Source organism: Chiloscyllium plagiosum, unplaced genomic scaffold (genome assembly GCF_037043375.1).
Source record: "Chiloscyllium plagiosum isolate Xiang-an unplaced genomic scaffold, Cpla_swu_hap1 HiC_scaffold_31, whole genome shotgun sequence".
Lineage (NCBI taxonomy): Eukaryota > Metazoa > Chordata > Chondrichthyes > Orectolobiformes > Hemiscylliidae > Chiloscyllium > Chiloscyllium plagiosum.
The window spans coordinates 21,555,830-21,578,777 of record NW_028270169.1 but is presented as its reverse complement, the minus strand read 5'-3'; the positions used below and the strand labels follow the sequence as shown (position 1 = coordinate 21,578,777).

At 39.0% G+C, this 22,948-nt stretch overlaps 1 protein-coding gene across 15 annotated transcripts in view; it reads left to right on the top strand.

The window, feature by feature from the left end:
- The window catches only part of git1 (G protein-coupled receptor kinase interacting ArfGAP 1), a 216,394-nt gene that overhangs the window by 172,880 nt on the left and 20,566 nt on the right, over positions 1–22,948 (top strand). For all 15 annotated transcript variants that reach the window (XM_087977322.1, XM_087977325.1, XM_087977321.1 and 12 more), the window contains 4 exons: positions 7,884–7,995; positions 11,385–11,536; positions 15,068–15,220; positions 20,320–20,538. In XM_087977322.1, the coding sequence (XP_087833448.1) occupies positions 7,884–7,995; positions 11,385–11,536; positions 15,068–15,220; positions 20,320–20,538 (636 nt within the window). The remainder of the gene's footprint in view (positions 1–7,883; positions 7,996–11,384; positions 11,537–15,067; positions 15,221–20,319; positions 20,539–22,948) is intronic.

Below are 22,948 nucleotides of genomic sequence, written 5' to 3'. Positions count from 1 at the left end.
AACCAAGTTTACTCTAAGATCCCGAAATGAAGAAAATATCAGCAAGATTTCACTTTTGCCAGTTAATATAAAGAATCAGAATCCATGCATGTTAGTTGTGAATTTACAGGCAAAAGATACTGCAGACCTTTTACTAACGAGCACCTATGGGGCTAGGAGTGTGCAAGTTGATTGAATATTCCAATTGATCAAGAGGTCCACAGAATCAATGTAAAAACACACACTAAATAATAGAAACATAATGCGGGGGTTATACCCATTGCTGTTATACTTTATTTACAGCATAAATCACTGACATAATAATGCCATCTTGCCTTAAATAAAGTTTACCAGCAGAGAGCTGTCTCACTTGCACCCTCAACCCACTGTTGCGGATGATCACAGTAATATAGTAATCTTTTGGTATTTAAGGTATATAATTTTTCTCAGTTTATTGAGAGTGCTAGTTCATACCGTGCTGGCTAAAACAGAAGTTTGCTGTATTTCAAATGAAAAGGTAACTTTCATTCTAAATAGTTGATACAATAAAGATATGTCTTAGGCAGCCACAGGTACTTGAACTACACCCTGCACAAATGTGGCACCACGTGTAATATGACAGCTTTTCCAACTTGAACAGTTTGACCGTCTGCTTTCATTCACTGGCAGGCATGTTTCTTCTAAGATCCCCAGATATGGTCATCATGGGAACAGCACCTCCTTAGTGAGATTCACACCTGTTTTGATGACAAATTTCTCTTGGACATCTTTATCAGACCCTTTAATAAACTTTGAAATGTCATGTCTACTGTGACAAAACTGAAGCAGCAGCAGTAAAATTATCCAATTCCCAGTGCTGCTAACTTGTGTCCAGCTTTCTGTCCTTTACAACTGTATTACAGATGCTTCCTTGTAAATGTGTCTCTTCTGTTCTCCCTCTGGTGCAACTGTTTTTTTTTTGTCGTAATAAGTTCTTTGTCTTCTCTGTCTGGCAGTAGTGTGGGGTTTGGTGTCTTCCATGTTTCTTGACAGTGCCAGAAGGCTGTCTGGCAGATATGCTGTTTCACTAAACATATCCGTGTGCAGAGATGTCGGTCATTCTAGACTTCTATTGAATTCCCTTCAGAAATCTATAGGGACCCTAGCTTCCTTGGAACTGGGTGATGCCTTTCCTGCCGCTTACATGCTTGGTGACTCACCATGTGTTGTCTCTATTGCCTCCTTCCATTTCTTTTGCTCTTTTCCAGTTTCTTTTTTTATGATCTCCACTGAAAATGTTGTAAAGGAACCACAACAGTCCTTAAAGTAAAAGTCAAGAGTATACAAGCCAGTATTCTCTCACTTTGCTTGTACCACTGTCTGCTTCAGCAATTGCCTTCCTGTTCAAGTAGCCTGTCAATACTCAATCCAGTTAGGATAACTGTTTATTGGAAAGTCTTTTGCCTATTCAGCAATACACCAGCATGAGAAAACAAAAGTCATGAAATCATCGAGCCCCTACAGTGCTGATAGAGGCCATTCGGCCCACGAGTCTGCACCAACCCTCTTAAGAGTGTCCCGCCTAAACCCATCCCCTCATTTAACGTGACCAACCTACCCATTCTGCACATCTCTGGTCTCTGCCGGACAATCCACATGGTCAATCGACCTAACCTGCACGTGTTTGGACTGTCGGAGGAAACCAGTGTCCCCAGCAGAAACTCATGCAGAGAATGTGCAGATTCCACACAGTCACTGGTATCTGGTTTCGAACCCAGGTCCCTGGTGCTCTGAAGCAGTAATGCAAACCACTCCAAGTGCAGTTACAAATTTAGGAAAGACTTCAAAAGATATTTTTGTTCTAACAAACTGCTACCTTATTTAACTATTGGGAGGATACTGTCTGCAGCAAGCAACCTCACAGCAGTTGTTGATATTTGTTGACTTGAGTGGGAGAAGTTTTAGACCTGGAGATGTTAGTGATGGCTTTGTGAAGGGAAGGAGTAAAATTGTAATCGCTAATTGTTGAGATGCGGCATTGGTATGAAAGTCACACAAGAAGGACATGCTGTAACTGAGTTACTGAACTTTCTGATCATCATTTCAATGTTGGTGGTTGTTGTGTCCAAAATTTCCATCTCTAACTCATGTTACAGTGAAGATTAGGTATTCATGGATGACATCCAATACATGACTTTTAAAGCATTTGAAGCAACAATGTTTTACAGGAATAAAGTGGTATGCAACAAATGCTACAGCTTTTTTAATTTCAGGTTTATCAGTATCTCAAAATGAAAGTCATAAATCAGAGTGTTAGAAATGCAAATCTTTTGTTCTTCTCTAAGCTTCATGGTTTCTGCTTTAATATATTTAGATTTTACATTTTACTTCATTCAGTCCATGGACTATTCATTGATCTTTAAAAGTATGTATAAAATTATAGAAAAAGATATGATTACAAAGATGATTTTTTTCCCCCAAAGTAGTGAATTTTAGTCATCATACTTAAGATGTAGAGTTGAAAACTGTGGCACTGGAAAAGCACAGCAAGTCAGGCAGCACTCGGGAGCAGTTGACGTTTTGGGCATAAGCCCTTCATCAGGAATGATTGCTGATGAAGGGCTTATGCCTGAAACGTCAACTCTCCTGCTCCTCAGATGCTGCCTGACCTGCTATGTTTTTCCAACACTACACTTTTCGACTCTGATTTCCAGCATCTGCAGTCCCCACTTTCTCCCATACTTTGGGTTTAGTGTCACTAATTCTCTGTACAGTTGTAACAAGACTTCCATACTTTTATAGTCCATCTCTCTCCAATGTTTATTTGCTTGCTTAATTATTTGTACTGACATGCTATCCTTTTTTGTGATTTCATGTACAAAGGCATTTCTTTGCAACATAGCACTCTACAGTCTGTCTCCATTAATACTGTTGTGGCCAAATTGGGACACTAGTAACCTTTTATGTTGCACCTCGTGTCCTTTGAAAATCCCATTTATCCACCTGATTCTTCTATCCTCAAAGAGCACGTTTGTCAAAACGTGTTATAGATCCTGTTATAGAACCATGTTGAGTCTGCCTTACTGAACAAGGACTTCCTAAATGTTGCTGCCTCCTGAGTAATGGATTCCACAATTTTTTCAATGTACAGGTGTTGGGTTATCTGGCCTGTAGTTTCCTGCTTACTGTACCACATCCTTTTACAATACACTTAGAACCTTCTGAAATGTAGGGAATTTTGGATGACTGCAAACAATGTTTCCAGTATCTCTGCAGCTAATTCTTTTAGGATCCTGGGAAGGTCTTTCCCCCAGTAATTGTCATTATGTTCAATTCCTTCTTCCCTTTAGTTCCCTGCTTTTCGAATTTTAGTAGTTGATGTCCTTGGCCCATCAACTTTAATTAGTGGGGTGAGTTGGACAATTAAAGATGAGAGAAATATAACGAGAACAGCCGTCATCACCACCTCTTCAAAAAGACCCCTCTTTAATCTCCATCTTTACATGTTATTCTTTCCCTTCGCTGCCTTGAACATATGGCCATCTCCAAAATCTAAACCCTTGTTTCCATCTCTCCCATCAATTTCTTGCTATGTTGCAGCACTGACCACAGTCACAAATTAAACACCTCCTTTTCCTCTCTTAGCCTTTTCTTGTGAGGTCAGTTGTACTATTCTCCTTCTGCATTGTCTTCCTCAGGAACATTGCCCTTGCTTAGCTATGAGCCAAACATCTCCAGCAATGGCTGCTCTTTTGCACCCTTACTATTACCCATCTATGTTGATGGTACCCAATTTTACAACAGAACCACCACCCCACCCCACCCCCCATCGACTCTGTGTTGTCAGACTACTTTTCAGGCATCCAGTCAATAAATCATCCTCCAGTTACTTTGTTTAAGCATTGGGAAGTATGCAGTCAACATCTTTTGTCTCCTGTTGCCATGGTCTTGAAGCTCACTGAGCTTGCAAACTTGGCATCCTATATGAATCTGTACTACTACTTCCTAATCACAAATCCTATTTGTTAAAGACTACCTAGGTCTACCTCTAATATCACATGCTGCTGTCTCTAGCATAACATTTAGAGTCATAGAGATGTACAGCGCGGAAACAGACCCTTTGGTCCAACTCATCCATGCCAACTAGATATCCCAACCCAATCTAGTCGCACCTGCCAGCACCTGGTCCATATCCCTCCAAACCCTTCCTATTCATATACCCAGCCAGATGCCTTTTAAATGTTGCAATTGTACCATCCTCCTCCAGTTCCTCTGGCAGCTCATTCCATACAGGTACCACCCTCTGTGAAATCGTTGCCCCTTAGGTCTCTTTTATATCTTTCCCCTCTCACTCTGAACCTATGCCCTCTAGTTCTGGACTCCCCATCCCAGGGAAAAGACCTTGTCTATTTATCCTATTCATGCCCCTCATGATTTTGTAAACCTCTATAAGGTCACCCCATAGCCTCCAACGCTCCTGCCTATTCAACCTCTCCTTATAGCTCAAATCCTCCAACCCTGGCAACATCCTTGTAAATCTTCTCTGAACCCTTTCATGTTTCACAACATCTTTCTGATAGGAAAGAGACTAGAATTGCATGCAATATTCCAACAGTGGCCTAACCAATGTCCTGTACAACCGCAACATGACCTCCCAACTCCTGTACTCATTACTCTGACCAATAAAGGAAAGCATACCAAACGCCGCCTTCATTATCCTATCTACCTGCGACTCCACTTTCAAGGAGCTATGAACTGCACTCCAAGGACTCTTTGTTCAGCAACACTCCCTAGAACCTTACCGTTAAGTGTATAAGTCCTGTAAAGATTTGCTTTCCCAAAATGCAGCACCTTGCATTTATCTAAATTAAACTCCATCTGCCACTTCTCAGCTCATTGCCCCATCTGGTCAAGATGCTGTTGTAATATGAGATAACCTTCTTCGCTGTCCACTACACCTCCAATTTCGTTGTCATCTGCAAACTTACTAACTGTACCTCTTATGCTCACATCCAAATCATTTATATAGATGATGAAAAGTAGTGGGCCCAGCACCGATCCTTGTGGCACTCCACCGGCCTCCAGTCTGAAAAACAGCCCTCCACCACCACCCTGTCTTCTAACTTTGAGCCAGTTCTGTATCCAAATGGCGAGTTCTCCCTGTATTCCAAGAGATCTAACTTTGCTCACCAGACTCCCATGGGGAGCCTTGTCAAATGCCTTACTGAAGTCCATATCGATCACCACCACCATTCTGCCCTCATCAATCCTCTTTGTTACTTCTGCAAAAAAACTCAATCAAGTTTGTGAGACATGATTTCCTACACACAAAGCCATGTTGACTATCCCTAATCAGTCCTTTGCTTTTCCAAATACATATACATCCTGTCCCTCAGGATTCCCTCCAACAACTTGCCCACCACCGACATCAGGCTTACTGGTCTATACTTCCCTGGCTAGTCCTTGCCATCTTTCTTAGACAGTGGCACCACGTTAGCCAACCTCCAGTGTTCCGGCACCTCACCTGTGCCTATACAAATATCTCAGCAAGAGACCCAGCAATCACTTCTCTAGCTTCCCACAGAGTTCTAGGATACACCTGATCAGGTCCTGGATTTATCCACTTTTATGCGTTTCAAGAAATCCAGCACTTCCTCCTCTGTACTGTGGGCATGTTTTCAAGGTGTCACCATCTATTTCCCTACATTCTGTATCTTCCATGTCCTTTACCCCAGTAAATACTGATGCAAAATACTTGTTTAGTATCTTCCCCCCCATCTCCTGTTCAACACAAAGGCCACCTTGCTGGTCTTTGAGGGGCCCTATTCTCTCCCTAATTACCCTTTTGTCCTTAATGTATTTGTAAAAACCCTTTGGATTCTCCTTAACTCTATTTGCCAAAGCTGTCTCGTGTCCCGTTTTTGCCTTCCTGATTTCCATCTTAAGTATACTGCGACTGCCATTATTCTCTTCTAAGGATTCACTCGATCTATCCTGTCTCTACCTGACATATGCTTCCTCCTTTTACTTAACCAAACCCTCAATTTCTTTAGTCCATCCAGCATTCCTTACACCTACCAGCTTTTCGTTTCACCCTAACAGGAATATACTGTCACTAGGCTCTGATTATCTCATTTCTGAAGGCTTCCCATTTTCCAGCCGTCCCTTTACCTGTGAACATCTGTACCCAATCAGCTTTTGAAAATTCGCTGCCAAACTAGTCAAAATTGGCCTTCCTCCAATTTAGAACTTCAACTTTTAGATCTGGTCTATCCTTTTCCATCACTCTTTTATTCTTGTTGCCAAAACTCTAATCCACACTTTTGTCACCTCAAGTTGTGAGAATACCAATGTTCTCTAGGCTGTCTCCCATCCTTCAACCTCCTAAATTTTGACTCCGTCTCAAATCAATGTCTTTTATCTAATACCAAATCCTACTTAATTGTTACCTATCCTCCTTCTCATGTTTAGATCCCTTCATGACTTCAATCATCCACAACCATTCCAACCATCCGTGTAAACTGCTAATAACTACTAGGTTCCACTCTCTTTCTTACACCATTTCCCTTACTATCTCCCTCTTCTCATTTAATGTCATCCTTAAGAAGCTATCTTTTAAATCAGCTTTTTGGCCAATCATCTATCTCCAATACAGCCCTGTGTCCATTATTTTTCTGAGTAACTTGTATGGTAGTTCTGACAGAACCAAGTGCGAATTGTTTTTTTTTAAGGAGTGGTTCAAAGTTCCCATTATCCTAAAACAGTCATGGCGTCTGGAATTCAGGTTCCCATTAACTTCTGCTTATGCACTTTACATTTTTTGTTACTTTCATACTGGGAGAATATGGATTCTCCTGACCAAGCTCTCAACAATAAACATGAATTGGCTTGAGTGCAGAGGTCCACACCTGTTCAAGCATATACACAGAGCTGTTCGTTGTTGAAACCAGCAAACTGGCAATAGAACCTGGATCTGTCAGCTGTAGATTGCATGTGAGTATGTGTCCACAGCACTAGAATATGATTACAAGTCATTTAACTCCAACAATTATATTTGTTCAACATGTATGTTTTTGAATCTGTCAGATTGAAGTTTCTTTCAAAGTTTTTCAAGGTCTGTGCACCTAATGAACAATCCTGTTTAATTCACATATGAGGCAGCTGAGTGTTTAACTTGTTTAAGCTACCAATATTTTTCAACTTGTCTTTGTCATTTTCTTGTGTGCATTTCTTTAAAAAGCTTGTATATGCCAGATGCCGTGTGCTGTAATACAGTTTGCATGCGTCTGAACAAAATGAAGCGCTATTGCAGAATGCAGAAAATGGTTCACATCCAGTGTCAGCAAAGAGTTTTTAACCAGTAATTTTTTTTCAGAAACGATTTTGATACAAAGAGAAATAATCTAATTCCTATCCTGATTTAAAATTGTACTGACATAACGAATAGCAGCAGGTCAACAAAACCTTGGAGGATTACAGTGACTCCACGTTCTCTTTTCAGCCCACTCTCTTTGGTATGCATGGATGCTGTAAATGAGAAAAAAATTTGATCTATTTTTAACAATGAACAGTTTATTCCTTGGCATGCTCTGGCCCTGTGGTCTCTGTCGAATATTTGGTATTTTTTTCCCTCCTTTGAAATCTCTTCAACGTTTTTTGATTGGCTTAGTTGTTGGCACGCCTTGCATATTTCTCCAGCTGGGTTCAAGTGATCCCAGTGATCATTGGTTACTTTGGTAGTGTGGTTTTAAAAACTATTTGAAAGTGGGTCAGCAGACTGCGGCCAGACGAGGGCAAGAGCAAAACATGAGCAGAGAAGGAAGCTTATGTCTTCAGTTGAGACTTATAACAAAGAAAACTTGTTGTCTTTGAAAAGCTCTGAACTTATCAATGATTAATTATATCTGTGACATTATTCTTTTCAGGGTCGACAAAAACTTGCTAGGTTTAATGCCCGTGAGTTTGCAACCCTGATTATCGACATTCTGAGTGATGCAAAGAGGAGGCAACATGGAAAAACATTAGGTAGTCCAACAGGTAAGTAATTTTTAAGAACTTTCATATATTGATGATTAACTGAGATTTTATGTTGTCAATAATTATATAACATAACGAAAAATATGATTGTTAAAACTTGTTAGTGGTAGCACTTAACCTTTCTGTTTTTTTCCTGTCCAGTTTTGTGGAGCTGTTGGTATTAACCAGTTTTGAATATTTTCTCTGACCTAGTCTGTTTAATGAAGAATGAGGGAATAATGATGTAACTTGTTCAGTATTTCTGCTGCAATTCCTGTATCATGAAATGTTTATTCAAGTTGTTTGTTTTTAGACTGCACCATAATCGATTCAAAATTCTTTCAGATACTGTAATAGATTGTAGTGCAGTGAGACACTGATTCACGCTTGCAATCTCTGGAATATTATTAAGGGGTGTAGTGGAGGAGACATTGACTCATTGGATGTGCAACCTTTAAGTGGCTGAACCTCTGGTGGTGTCTCTGTGGCATTCTCTCAGTTAGAAGCCTATGTGAAGTATGATCAGAAATATTTGCATTGCTAGACATGAATGAGTCTAAATGGAATTAATTCTGCATATCCTGTATTCTTAAGAGTGTTTACTTTCCTCACACCCCTCTCATTTTAGCTGCCTTACAAAAAGCTGATACCATGAACAGATTATGTTCTGCAACACAATTCAGATTTCTTTTTTAAAAGGTGCCCAGAGACATTTATAAGTACCTTGCCTTCCACACTGATTCATCTGATAATCCGAGCTTACTGGTAGAAAATGATTTGCAAATATAAGAACTTTTGCAAATCTTTGGCATTGTATTAATTCAGTTCATGAAGTCTATCACCATATTTCCATGCAAAAAAAAACTGCAGTTTGAGACCTTAGGGGAAAAAAATCATGATCTTAATTCCACAGGATTATACATTCATGATCTAGAAGAGTGGCTCACTGTATGGCATTTTATATTATTTGTTACTTATGCTAGATTCTGACCTTTCTAGCTACCCTTTGCATAGGCATCCATCAGTGCCAGTCCATGTACTGATCAAAAATGGGACCTAAAGTTATTTCAAGATTTTGCTTGACACTCCACCCCCCACACCATACATCTCACCTGCTGCCTACCTCTTTGACCAACTGTCCCATTGACCAAGAATACTTAGGCCATTTGTACTACCCTGGGCGATGATATACATGCAGACTGTCTGTCTTGAAGAAAAGCTGAATTACAACATGACCTTCAATGATATCATGACTACTGTGTCACCTAATATTTTCAGTATCACAATTAAATATAAGCTTAATTAGAGTCAGATAGCAATGTCATTAAAAGATAAAGCCCAGGTTCTCTAAGAGGCTTACCTGTTAAACCTTAAGACTCTCCAAGTTAAGGGTGTGACAGGATGTTTTCTATTTGCATAAGTAGGTACAGTGACAGCATTCAAACATCAGCACCATTAAATATATTTGGAATCATAGAATCCCTACAGTGTGGAAAGAGGCCATTCAGTCCATTGGGTGTAGGGTGGGTGTGGGGGGGAGGGCGGGGGCGGTGCGGTGGTGAGAAAGATAAATGGGAGGGGGGGTGGTTTGGGGAAGGTAGCTACCTTCCACCCTACCCCTCCCCCATTTATCTCTCAGCCCACAGGCCTCATTCCTGATGAAGGGCTTTTGAGCCCAAAACGTTGATTCTCCTGCTCCTCGGATGCTGCCTGGCCTGCTGAATTTTTCCAACACCGTACTCTCGACTCTGATCTCCAGCATCTGCAGTCCTCACTTTCTCATGATTTTTCAAACATTTTGGGTGCTTCATTATATTGTTAAAATCCAAATCCATCAATTATTTCCAGTTTCCACCACACCATCAGTTTCACTTGGTTTACCTCTGACTCCTCCTTTCCATCCCTCACCATCTCTGTTACCATTTCTGGGGATAGAGCGGCCACTAATATCCAAGATAAACCCACTGACTCCAGCAGCTGCCTGGACAATACACCCTCACACCATGCTTCCTGTAAAGACTCCATTCCATTCTCCCAATTCCTCTCTGTGTCACACATGTTCTGATGAGGCCAGCTTCGACAAGGGAGCATCGAAATGTCCTCCTTCCTCAACTGAAGATTCACCAGCGCCATTTTTGACAGGGCCCTCAACTGGGTCCAACTCATCTCCCGCACTTCCCTTAACAGTGATAGGCTTCCCCCTTGTCCTTAACAACATCACACCAGCATCTACATCCAGAAGATCCTCAGTCACCATTTTTGCCACCACTGGAGGAATGTCACCACCACACACACGTTCCCCTCCCCTCCCTTGTTGCCTTCTGTAGGGTCCATTCTTCCTTCATTTCCGACACCCCTGCATGGCACCTTCCTCTGCAACCATTGAAATTGTAACACCTGCTCATTTAGCTCCTCCCTCCTCAATATCCTCGGGCCCAAACATATCTTACAGGTGAAGCAGCACTTTACCTGCCTTTCACACAATCTAGTCCACTACATTTGCTGCTCACAGTGTGGTCTACTCTACATTCGGGAAACAAAATGTAGTTTGGGTGACTGCTTTGCAGCATCTACCTTCTCACAAAAAAGACCCTGAGCTTCCTGTTGCCTGCCACTTTAAAACATCACCTTGTTCCCTGGTCAACATTTCTGTCTCAGGCTTGCTGCAGTGTTGTAGCAAAGCTCAGCACAAACTGGAAGAACAGAACCTCATTTTCTGCTGGGGGATACTGCAGCTCTCCGGACTCTGTACAGAGTTCAATAATTTTAGCATCTGAACTCTGTCCTAGCCCCTTACCCCCACATAAGACCTTGATATTGCATAGTCTGCCATTGCATATTGTTAACAGCTATTCACCCTTCTAGCCAGACTGTTATCCACTCCTTTGTCCAACAGTTCTTCTCTTTCTTTGGGCAAACAACCCCCCACCTATCATTTAATCCTTACCCCCTCCCTATCTTCTGCATAAAAATCAACCTTTTCCTAGCTACTGTCTGTTCTGAGGGAGAGTCACCGGACCACAGATGTTAACTCTGATTTCTATTCATAGATGCTACCAGACCAATTGAGCTTTTACAGAACTTGTTTTTATTTCATTATATTGTTAGTTTACTGAATCCTTTCAGAAAGCTACTAACAATTATCAATGTCATGTATCCTTTGTACATTTCAGAATCTCTTAAATTTCCCAGATTTGAGAATTGCTGATCTGTTGCTGTACCTATGCGTTTCAGTTGCTTTGTGATTCATTGGGAAAATCTATTGATCTACCAATTCAATCTATCTGTGGGAAGTATCTGCTCAGCAATTCCAGGCATACAGTTTTGTTGATTATTAACTTAGCCCTTTAAATACAAGCAAAGTAAATAAAGCTGTAGTTTTCAAGCTAACCTCCCTTGTTTTCATCCAGAAAATATTGACTATCTTCTGCGAAACCAAAATGATCGCCCTGACAGCGACTTTGGTGATGATCAGCATGATTATGATAGTGTAGCTTCTGATGAGGATACAGACGCTGATGTACCGCGAAACGCATCATCGGGCAGAAACAACCGAGCAAAGGTGAGAACTGAGATTTTCAGTTGGATAAATTAATGAAGGAACTTGAATCTAAAAATTGCTTTGTGTACTTTCAGTTTCTTTCTTTTGAACAACAATATATGTCTATCCTCAGTGTCTCCTTGCTTATTAGTTGTCAGAACAATGAACTGGAAACCTGCTTGCATTTCCTTCCTATTCCAGCTGTTTATTGCAATGACTAACCTTCCAATGGTTACTCTTCTCTTGATGACATCAGCAGCTCATTACAACTGTACATTGGACAATCTGTGCAAATCTGTCCCTCAGCCATAGATTAGCGTTCTGCATTCTACATTGGTATGTTACCATGTAAAGTGTGTCACATTGGATAGTATGGGGAAAATTAAGCAAGTTGATTGAATAGTAAAATGACTTTGTGTCAGTCAGTGATTGATTAATTTAAAATCAATTATTTTTGTAATTCTGTCTTTTCCTAGTAATAAATATTTATTGTCTTTTGAACAAGAGCTTCATATGGACTCAACAAATATCTAATTTTGTTGCAGAGCTAGGTTTAATGTTTAGTTTCTGATAGTGTACAACTTGGCACAGATTCTAAAATATGTTTATATTGGAACTAACCATTGGCAAACTAATGCAACTTTGATTTTATGTTGATATAAATTTCAGTTAACATTTTAGACTATGTTTTCTTCTTTTTGAAACTAAGTTAAATTCTTTTGATACATGAGCTGAATGATTATTTGTTAGATTTAATACATAGTTTTGCACAGTTTATTCATATCATTTTCAAGTTGCAAAACCTAGGTCAACCTTGTCTCATGTAGTTGGTAAACATCTAGCATTCATTCGATGAGTTGTATATCTCAAAATCTGCTGGAAGTTAATTTTTAATCCAAAACAGGATTAGTGTGAATGGTGATTTGTACCAGCCTGTTTTCATTGTCTCAAACCTTCTAATTCCGAGTATTTAAGAAAACTTCAATGAATTTCTCAGTCTAAGCCCAGAATTCATTTTTTTTCTTTTTTGCTGCACATCCATACAAATCTTCAGAGATTTTGTTTTCCATTCTTTGCTATTTTACATTCTATACTGGCATCTGAGGTGCAGTGGCAGGTCTCCCTGTGAAATTGCTGCTCTGTGTTGTAGGTGGAGGCAAGTAAGCAAGTTTAATGGCTATCTGAGAACTGGTGTAACTTCTTGTCTCCAGTTGACCCAATTTGAACAAAACAGTAGTAGTTTACAAATCTGGGCCACCTTCTAAATAGTTTTCTAAATTAATTTCTGTGTCAAAGCTTAGAAACATTGTGCTAGATCGTGGTGTGTATATATTGAGTTCCATTTACTTTACCAGTTTCTATTCTGAATGCTGTTGTGCTCTGTTCTTCCCCCTCCCATCAAAATATTGATCCATTGTACTATGGTGGTCATAGAAGAGATCAGATATTTAAATGTTCTGTTGATAGAAATGCCAAGTTTTTAAACTGATCCCAGAACAGAGTAAGTGTATATTGCAACATATTTCTACTTTGAGTGAAAAATCTTGCAAAACAACAGGAAATACCATTAAGCTTGCCAGCACAAAGGTCTGTAGATTTGGTCTTAACCATGTTTTTTTTAAACATTTCATTTCTGTAGTCTGGTGTGTAGCCAAGGTTTAAATTGGAGATTAAGAAATTGATGCAAGACAGTGCTGCCTTTCATTGCTCTTATATTGAGTATGATAGCGAGTGCTTTGTACTTGTTCCATTTCGTTGTTTTGGTATATTACATATTCTGGTTGCTTGGTGCTAAATAGAATTTGCCTCACAAGCCTCTTCTCAGGCTATCTAAGTGCTGTCACTGCATTTCAGTCATAACACATGCACATGTTTGTGTTTCCCCTGTTCATATTCTCTTTACAGAAAATGTAATGGCAGCCTTTAAATAACATTTATGCTTTGTAGCCTTTTGTGCACTTGTAGCGAGATTGAGATTGTCATCCAAATTCTCATTGCATTCTTTGCATGGAAAAGGGAGAGCTCCTATACTAGTGGTTGAGCACATTTCCCAGAAACAGTGTTCTAGTGTGTTATATTGCCTGATTGTTCAGCTATATATTTTAGATGCATGTTCATGTTATGGACAACACCAAACCCCCTTCAAATATATCATGGAAATAGCCTAGACCCTAACCTTTGCAGTGTAAGGTCTTGAGTTCTAGATGTAATTCAATTGGTTTCAATTGGCTATAACCAGTGATGTGGAGGTGCTGGTGTTGGACTGGGGTGGACAAAGTTGAAAATCTCATGACACTGGGTTATAGTGAACCTGAGTCTACCCTCTCAAGCTGTACACTTTATTGGCTTGGAACAGACCACTCGCCAGCCTGTCTCAACCTGTCTTCACAAAAAAAGGTCAAAATATATCTCAAAGCCATTGTATCATCACATTGAAGAAGAAGCATATAGAAGGCTTTCAAATGATAAGTTTTAATGTATGGGATCCATTCCATTTGCAATAAACGAGAGTTAATTCTGTTTCAGTCACAAGTAGAATTATACTTTTTTTGTACAGTACCTTTCTATTGCTCAAGAACAATGGTACTCAAATTCTGTGTGCCCTCTTCAGGAACCACTAGTTCCCCAGGCGCCCCTACCAGCACAAGTTTATTATTTTTTCCTCCTCCAATACCTAAGTGTTCTACAAAATGTATGAATTATAGTAGGCATACATTGCTTTAACAATATATAGTATTAATATATTACTTGGCTTTAATGTAGTGTATGAGCTTGTTTATTCAAGCATAGGTGTATGATGCTTGTAGTGACTACATTCTAAAGGTGCTGACAATACTTTGTCTTCATTCTAGTGATTGGTGAAAGTCCAGCTAAACACTAGTAAGTTGTGGCAAAGGGTAGGAGAACTTTGGCAGCCCCTCAAACAATCACTAGCTCTCCTCAGGTACCACAAACAATTAGCTTCCCCAACCCCACAGGTCAGACACAGCTTCTAGATTTGTGCATGTGGTCCACATGAGACAGACAGTATTTAATGAGTCTCTATGAAGTATTCTGTGAACAGATAACTTCAAAAATATCATTGCTAGCCCCAATCCGTTTACGTTTTGGCTTCTACAGTTTAACTACTCAAATGTGACATGCACCATCCACATCTAGATTGTAAACTGTTAACTTGCATCAGGAATTTACACCCACAGCACACAGCTGCCTTGGAATTCCCCTAAAATGCACAGCACCCTAGAATGAAATATAAACATTTATTCTATGGTTGATCAAGTTTAGAGAGATGCCACATTCATGTTTTCATGAGGTAAGAGGGAGCCAGAAAGGAAGGGCTCAGCAGAAAAGGAGGAAAACAACCAGTTAAAAAGGAGAGTTGCGAATTAGGATGCTCGTTCTATTCCCCCTCTCCTGGATGTAGAAATGCCTGGTTTAGCAATGACCCAGTTATTTTTTACAGCTAGATTCAATGATATTAAAAGCCCTGAGTTGCTAAGCATTGTGGCTGTTCAGTTTTTCTTAAAAAAATATATATATTTTTAATTTAAGAGCATGGATTCATCCGATTTATCAGATGGCCCCATAACACTGCAGGAGTATTTGGAGGTGAAGAAAGCTTTGGCTGCTTCTGAGGCGAAGGTTCAGCAGCTAATGAAAGTAAACAACAATCTAAGTGAGGAACTGCGTAGACTTCAAATGCAGGTGAGCAATGTAATTGATTCTAGTTGCTAAATGTGTGGTTAACCTTTGTTGATTTAAGAGTAAATATCACAGTTTTGAAAATATTTCTGTATTTTTTAAAAATGTGTGCAATCAAAACCAAAGATTAATGCTGCTGTTTTTGCTTCTGTTTGTGTTAAAGAGCCAGTTAGTTTTGTGATGATGCCATTAAATCATTTACAATGACGTGAAACAGAAAGCTGAATAAAAACAGAGTATTCAGGTTAATTACATCAAGAATTGATAAATTAGTATTTTGTCTATCTTCTACAGATTGCACACAAAATGTGGATCTTTTTGTCAGTTGAATTTCTACAAAAGCCGGTTTGTCAAATTAATGTATGCGTACAACTTTTTCTACAGAGATAGCTTTTAATTCTGTATATCAGTAATTTCACTTGTACTAGCAGCAGACAAGGTTTGTTGCCTGCAATGCTTTGTATCTTGGTTATGAGAACTCAACATAGCACTCAAGTAATGGCCTGAACAATAGTTTGATCCTGATTTCATCTGACTAGCATTTAATTGCGTTTGCAGTTACATTTTGCACTTTGCTCTGCTATTTGCTATTTTCCATGGCTTAGAAATATTAAGCCCCATATCACCTAATATTCAGCTCTCTTTCTGCTTCATTTTTATCTATTCCAGTCTCATTCAGAGCGTATGTTTGGTTATTCTTCCATTCTATATGTTGTACACTTATGCAATAAACTTGATCTGTTCTCTTACATTTTGCCTAACTTGTCTATGCTGCTTCCTCCAATTAGATTGTGCTTCTCAATTTGATATTAAATTTAGGTAGATAAGATTATTGGGTCTCTCCCTCCATAACATGTGCTGTTTCTCTTTACCTGGATAATATAACCCAAATTCCCTGCAACCCTCCACCCCAGAAGCATTTTGCTTTGGAATCCCAACATGGGCAGTATGTAGGCATCTGAGTGCTGTTGCCTCTGAAACTAATGAATGGTTAAGTTGATTGTGTACTCTATGCAGCAATTCATTGGAATAACTGCAATTCTTGCTATGTTTCAGAGTTGATAGTCAAAAGATAAAACTGCTTCTGTCCTTTTGAACATGAACATAAGTTACTCATCTATTGCTTGTACTTCAAAATCATTCTTGCGTCTGCAAGCTCATCCCTCCAAATTTCCCCACTCCCTTGATTCTCTTTCTTTCTCTCTCGGCCCTGATCATCTTATGATGCCCTATTAATACCAGATGTATTGGTTTTCTTGCCATCTGGCTATATCAACTACTTGCATGCGAGCCTGTTAAGTTTGAAGCCAATGCATGCTGCTAGCCCTTTGCATGTCTTCCTGTTGACATCATTTGCTCCATTTTGGTTCTATAACTTTCCCACTGTTTAATGTTGACTGAAAGTGCTTGATGTGAAACTGAAGCAGATATTACTTGGCCAGCAAAGTTGAGTATTTTCCAGATGTGACAGTTTGCCGAACATTAAGCATGAAGTTGAAAGTGTTCTAAGATTTAAGCAATTAGAGCCTGGTGTTATCAAGTTCATGTGCAGTCTTGATTTCAAAGCAATGTTCATCTACTTATTGTCTTTCATTATCAAGCATGAAGAATGAGCAAATTGACAACTTGTTTTCCTGGGTTTTAGTATGAAATCTTCGTTGCCTTAATTAAAATAATCTATTTAGAAGGATCCAAATAGGTCGAAACTCCCTAAGATTAAAGTTTTACCACTCGCAAAGTTAACACAGGAAAAGCTTCAAAATCTTGCCATCACTGACAAAAAAAAACAGAATTATCGTAGCCTAGTGGTCCTGAAAATATTGCCTTTTATTCTGCTGTAGTTCTTGGTTTTTGTACTTATGTCAACTTTCTAACTCTTATGCAATATGTCTTAACAGCCCAGCTGCTAATAAAGAACTAATATCTAATGAGACTTGCAATTCACCAAGACTCCTTATACAGCACCTTCCAAATTGCAAACATTGTAGGAAGTGGAACAATCGTGAAAAATGACCACACAGAGGATGTGCCTTCTGTTAAATTATAGGGCAGCACTGGTTTTGTCAAATGTGAGGGCCTTAACTTTTTTCCATCCCATTAGTTGGAGAGGACAAATGATAAGTTTTGTTCAAAGTTTAATTTTGTAATGCTTTAGCCCATTGTAGAAAATTAGCCATTTTTCATATAAAAATCCAGTAAACCATTATTTTTAGTGTATGCTCTCAACTTAATTAAATTTATTTTGTGTACACATTATAGTTTAGTTAACCAAGCTTTTAGTACTCGTTGCTAAATCAGCTGGTTGGTTGAATCTGCTAATGTAATCCCCTCTTCCATTTCACGGAACGCATACTACTTTCTCCTGTTTACTGTATTATCGAAATGGCACAATACAAATTGTAGGGGTATCCTTAAAGTCATGACAGGCTGAAGGGCACGGTGTTCTCGACAAGAAAAAATATTCTAACAGGAAATCAATCTGGTGTTATGCACTAAATTGTTTTCCTGGCATAATTCTACAAATAGATATCAGATAGTTGCCAGTCGGTTAGATCTTTGAGAGGTTAATGCCCCGGCTGATTGCTGGAATTTTTTTTGAGGTGATGCATAAAGGCCTGTTTAGCTTGGTTAACGAAATGGTTAGCACATGATTCAGAATAATGCTAATAATGCAAGTTAAATTCCTGTTCCAATTGAGGTAATCTTGGAACCTGCTCCCGACCCTGCCTCTAAAAGTGGAGGACAATGGCAAAACTCAGTGACCAAAAAAAAGGCTGGCAGGATAAACAGCTCAGGATGAAATATTAGCAGATAATGAGTCAAGACCTGCCTTTGAAAGAATAGAAGTTAATGAGTCTGATAAAATGTCATGCTGCAGTTTTTATAAAAATGACATTACAGTTAAAGGAGTATTTTTGAGTGAAGGATTTTTTTTAAAGAGAATTGAGTTGATTTAACGAAAATGTATTGTCTCATTGTAGCATTTTGACCAACAGTTAACATACCACATTTTTTATTTAAATGGTAGATGTCATTGCAGTTAACAATATGACGATGTAGTGGCGCACTTCACATCTTTTTGCACAACTTAAGTTTACAAACATAACTTTTTTGCTTTTATGTTAAACTATGTTGAATTTTTTATTTAACAGCAGTTCAACCTCAAGTATTAGGTCCAATTTTGGACACCACACTTTAGAATGGATCTGGAGCAATTGGTGTAGATAATAGAATGGTTCTGGAGATGAAAGGTTTCAGTTACGTGGTTAGGTGGACAAAGTTTGGACTACTGTCCTTTGTTGAGGGTGAGGGGAAATGTGTCAGATATAAAATCATGAGCGGTCTAGTCAAAGTAGTTTGGGAGAAAATTTTGAGAACCAGAGGATAGCAATTTAAAATGATTGATAGAAGAGCTAAAGGTGATGCAAGGAAACCCCTTTTTTTTGTGCACTGAGTTGTTAGTACCTGGACTGCATTGCTTGAATGTGTTGGAAGCCGATTCAGTCATGCCTTTCAAAGGAAATATGATCATCTAAAGGGAAAATCGTTTTTGGGAAAAGATTAGGAAGTGAAGTCGGCTGAGTAGTTATCGCAGAATTTTAATGCAAATATAAAATGTGAGTGGTCTCTTATGCTCTCACCTTTCAGTGATTCTATACAGGCCAGAGGTATGGCCATTTTTAGTGTTAGTAGCAGTATTTGCACAATAACTGTGTAACTGAACTTAAAACTTTCATTCAAAGCAATGTATAACTATAATCCACAAACTTATAAATCATTCCTCAAAAGTAATGTTCACTTTAGAAAATTTGTTGCCAAACCCCTAAGCTTTGGTGTAAATTAAAATGTGCGTCACATGCAATAAAATACTAGATTTACCTCATAAACCAGCTTAAAAAAATATTTAGACAGGAACATTAATGATGATCATGCTGGTAACTTTGAACTTAGTGGGCGGCACGGTGGCACAGTGGTTAGCACTGCTGCCTCGCAGCGCCAGAGACCCGGGTTCAATTCCCGCCTCAGGCGACTGACTGTGTGGAGTTTGCACGTTCTCCCCGTGTCTGCGTGGGTTTCCTCCGGGGGCTCCGGTTTCCTCCCACAGTCCAAAGATGTGCAAGTCAGGTGAATTGGCCATGCTAAATTGCCCGTAGTGTTAGGTAAAGGGGTAAATGTAGGGGTATGGGTGGGTTACGCTTCGGCGGGTCGGTGTGGACTTGTTGGGCCGAAGGGCCTGTTTCCACACTGTAAGTAATCTAATCTAAGTAATCTAATCTAAACTGAATTTGCCCTAATTTCTCTCTCAACTGCTTCTGACCAATTATTTTTTGTATAACGTTGTAGTTTTGAGCATCATTAGTGTGTGTAATATGCAAATAAGATACACCATGAACATCTAACTGAGGTGTGAATATTCCTGTAGTTAGTCTTCATAAATAGACTTAATAAATTAGCAAGACATCAAGCAGATTTAAGGTCTAATAATTTAACTATTTTGTTCCTGTTTAACTGCACAGTCTCTCTTCTAGGTATTCAAGGTTTTTTTTTAGTTATTTTGGGGGCCTGGGACTAAGTTGATTGCTTTTTATGAGCCAGAACCAAATGACATCCTTCTATGTTTTAAATAAAACGACTTCCTCGATATTTAGTAGTGACTAATTTAGTTTTATCCCTTGCTTACCTTGATCAGCTATTCTGATGTAATCATTTTGCTAGTTTTCCATGTGGGAAATTGAGAAATTAAATATGTCCTGTAAATAATTTTTCTTTTCAGTATTTAATAGTTTCTTCAGATAGTATTAATCATCGCAGCCGATTTGGCCTGTTTCACCGGACAGAAAACAATGGTTACGATGGAACATTTATGCACAACCATGGAAATATTTAGTAATCATTGCTGAAGATGTCAATATGAATATGAAATATAAAACTATTTTGTCACATACAAAGTCACAGTTCTAGTTCTCCACATTTTCCTATACTCTGTTGCTCTCACCAATTTTAATAAAACAAATGTTTAAATTATGCATGAAGGTAGGTCCATACTCAATATTGCAATATTGTTTTAAGGCGTTATGGATCCATTTTTGTTTGCATTTCAGATTAACAAACTGCAGACAGAAAATGCACAAATGAAACAACAAACACCTAGTCTGCATCCGTCACCAACTACCAGTGACCGACAGGACCTTGCTCCCCATGCAAGCACAAGTAGACGTGATCGGCAAGCTGTATCCATGTACGAAACCAGATCTGGACAGAAATCTTTTGGACAGGCTGCTGATGACATTACTACAAGACTTCAGTCTTTAGATTGCAATGTGAGTTAATGTTTTATAATACTGATTTCATTTCAAAGTGCCATAATTGTTTTCATCGGTGGTGGGCAAGTTGTTGGAGGGAATCCTGAGGGACAGGATTTTCATGTGTTTGGAAAGGGGGGGAATAATTAGGGATAGTTGATATGGCTTTGTGCATAGGAAGTCATGTCTCACGGATTTGATTGAGTTTTTTGAATAAATAACAAAGTTGACTGATGAGGGCAGAGCAGTAGATGTGATCGATATGGACTTCAGTAAGGCATTCGACAAGGTTCCTCATGGGAGACTGGTTAACAAAGTTATAGCTCATGGAATACAGGGAGAATTTGCCATTTGGTTACAGAAGTGCCTCAAAGGTAGAAGACAGAGGGTGGTGGTGGAGGGTTACTTTTCAGAGTGAAGGCCTGTGACCAGTGTAGTGCCACAAGGATCAGTGCTGGGTCCACTACCTTTTGTCATTTATAAATGATTTGGGTGTGAGCATAGGAGGTATAGTTAGTAAGTTTGCAGATAACACCAAAATTGGAGACGTAGTGGACAGCGAAGAAGGTTATCTCATTACAACGGGATCTTGATCAGATGGGCCAATGAGTTGAAGAGTGGCAGATGGAGTTTAATTTAGATAAATGCAAGGTGCTGCATTTTGGGAAAATAAATCTTAGCAGGACTTAGACACTTAATGCTAAGGTCCTGGGGAGTGTTGCTGAACAAAGAGACCTTGGAGTGCAGATTCATAGCTGCTTGAAAGTGAAGTTGCAGGTAGATGGATAGTGAAGGCGGCGTTTAGTGTGCTTTCCTTTATTGGTCAGAGCATTGAGTACAGGAGTTGAGAGATTATGTTGCGGCTGTATAGGACATTGGTTAGGCCACTTTTGGAATATTGCACACAATTCTTCTCCCCTTCCTATCAAAAGATCTTCTGAAACTTGAAAGGGTTCAGAAAAGATATACAAGGATTTTGCCAGTGCTATAGGTACCTATAGGGAGAGGTTGAATATGCAGGGGCTGTTTCCTCTGGAGGGTCAGAGGCTGAGGGGTGACCTTATAGAGGTTTATAAAATCATGAGCGGTGTGGACAGGGTAAATAGACAAGGTATTTTCCCTGGGGTGGAGGTGTCCAGAACTAGAGGGCGTAAGTTTAGGGCAAGAGGGGAAAGATATAAAAGCAGCCTAAGGGGCAACTTTTTCACGCAGAGGGTGGTGCGTGTGTGGAATGAACTGCTAGAGGAAGTGGGGGAGGCTGGTACAGTTACAACATTCAAAAGGCATCTGGATGGGTATATGAATAAGAAGGGTTCAAAGTGACATGGGCTAAGTGCTAGCAAATAGGACTGGATCAGGTTAGGATATCTGGTTGGCATTGGATGAGTTGGACTGAAGGATCTGTTTCTGTGCTGTACATCTCTATGAATGTATGAACTGCTCAATCCATATGAACAAGGCTATAATATCTCTTCAGAATAGACACCATAAGCAGTAGTGCTATAACTGTCTTATTTTTATGATGCCAAATTTTGACAAAAAGTTTTTCTTTTAATTAACTAATATTTTATCTTCTAACCCTAACTGCAGTACAGATTTCTGATTATAATTTGTAGGTGAGCTGCTTTTTGGGCAGATGGGCTGTTGGACAATTTGTACTCAGCATTTAAGTCTGTATAATGCTTTTATTCATACCATAAAGTGGCCATAGCTAACACACATGTGGGAATTTTAAACTGTTCTATCAGGAAAGAGATTTGCAGATGTTTGTAGCATTGAAGAATTAATTTTACAGATGCTGCAATTAGCACTACTTTTGGTCCTAGCTTTTGTGTGCAGTTTGCAGAATAGAATACTTTATTTTGGTGTTCCAATGTTATCTGTAAAATCAAAATATTCAAGTGAGAATTTTTGTTTCACTTCTGTTTTCTTGTTGGGAACCACTGTTTTTTTGATTCTTTTAGCTGAATTTAAATATCTACCATTACCTTAATTAATTGAATTTAATTATGTAGTTAAGCTCTTTTTCAATTGAGGAAATCACATTACTTTTTCAAATTACAAATTCTGCTAATTTCTAACACTGGATTGACCAAACATGTTTAAGACAGTTATCGTGAAAGTTGCTGTCTAAAGTCTTTGAATTGGCTCTGTCCCCTTGCTTTGGCTAGGGAAAAAAAAATTGTTGTAAATTTTGAAAATGAACTGAGTCCAAGACCCATTCACTAATTATCTCAACATATTTAGGAATCTATGGCTGTAGTCAATCTAGTACCTAGAACAAAAGCTACGGGAGTCACTTCCAGAATTAATGCCCTCCGAAAATAAAATTTGTACTGAAATAACTGCTTTGGAGACATAAATATTTGAAGGTGTACATTTAAAAATTTGAATGAAATTGTACTGTCTTAAAGATATTTGAAATCAT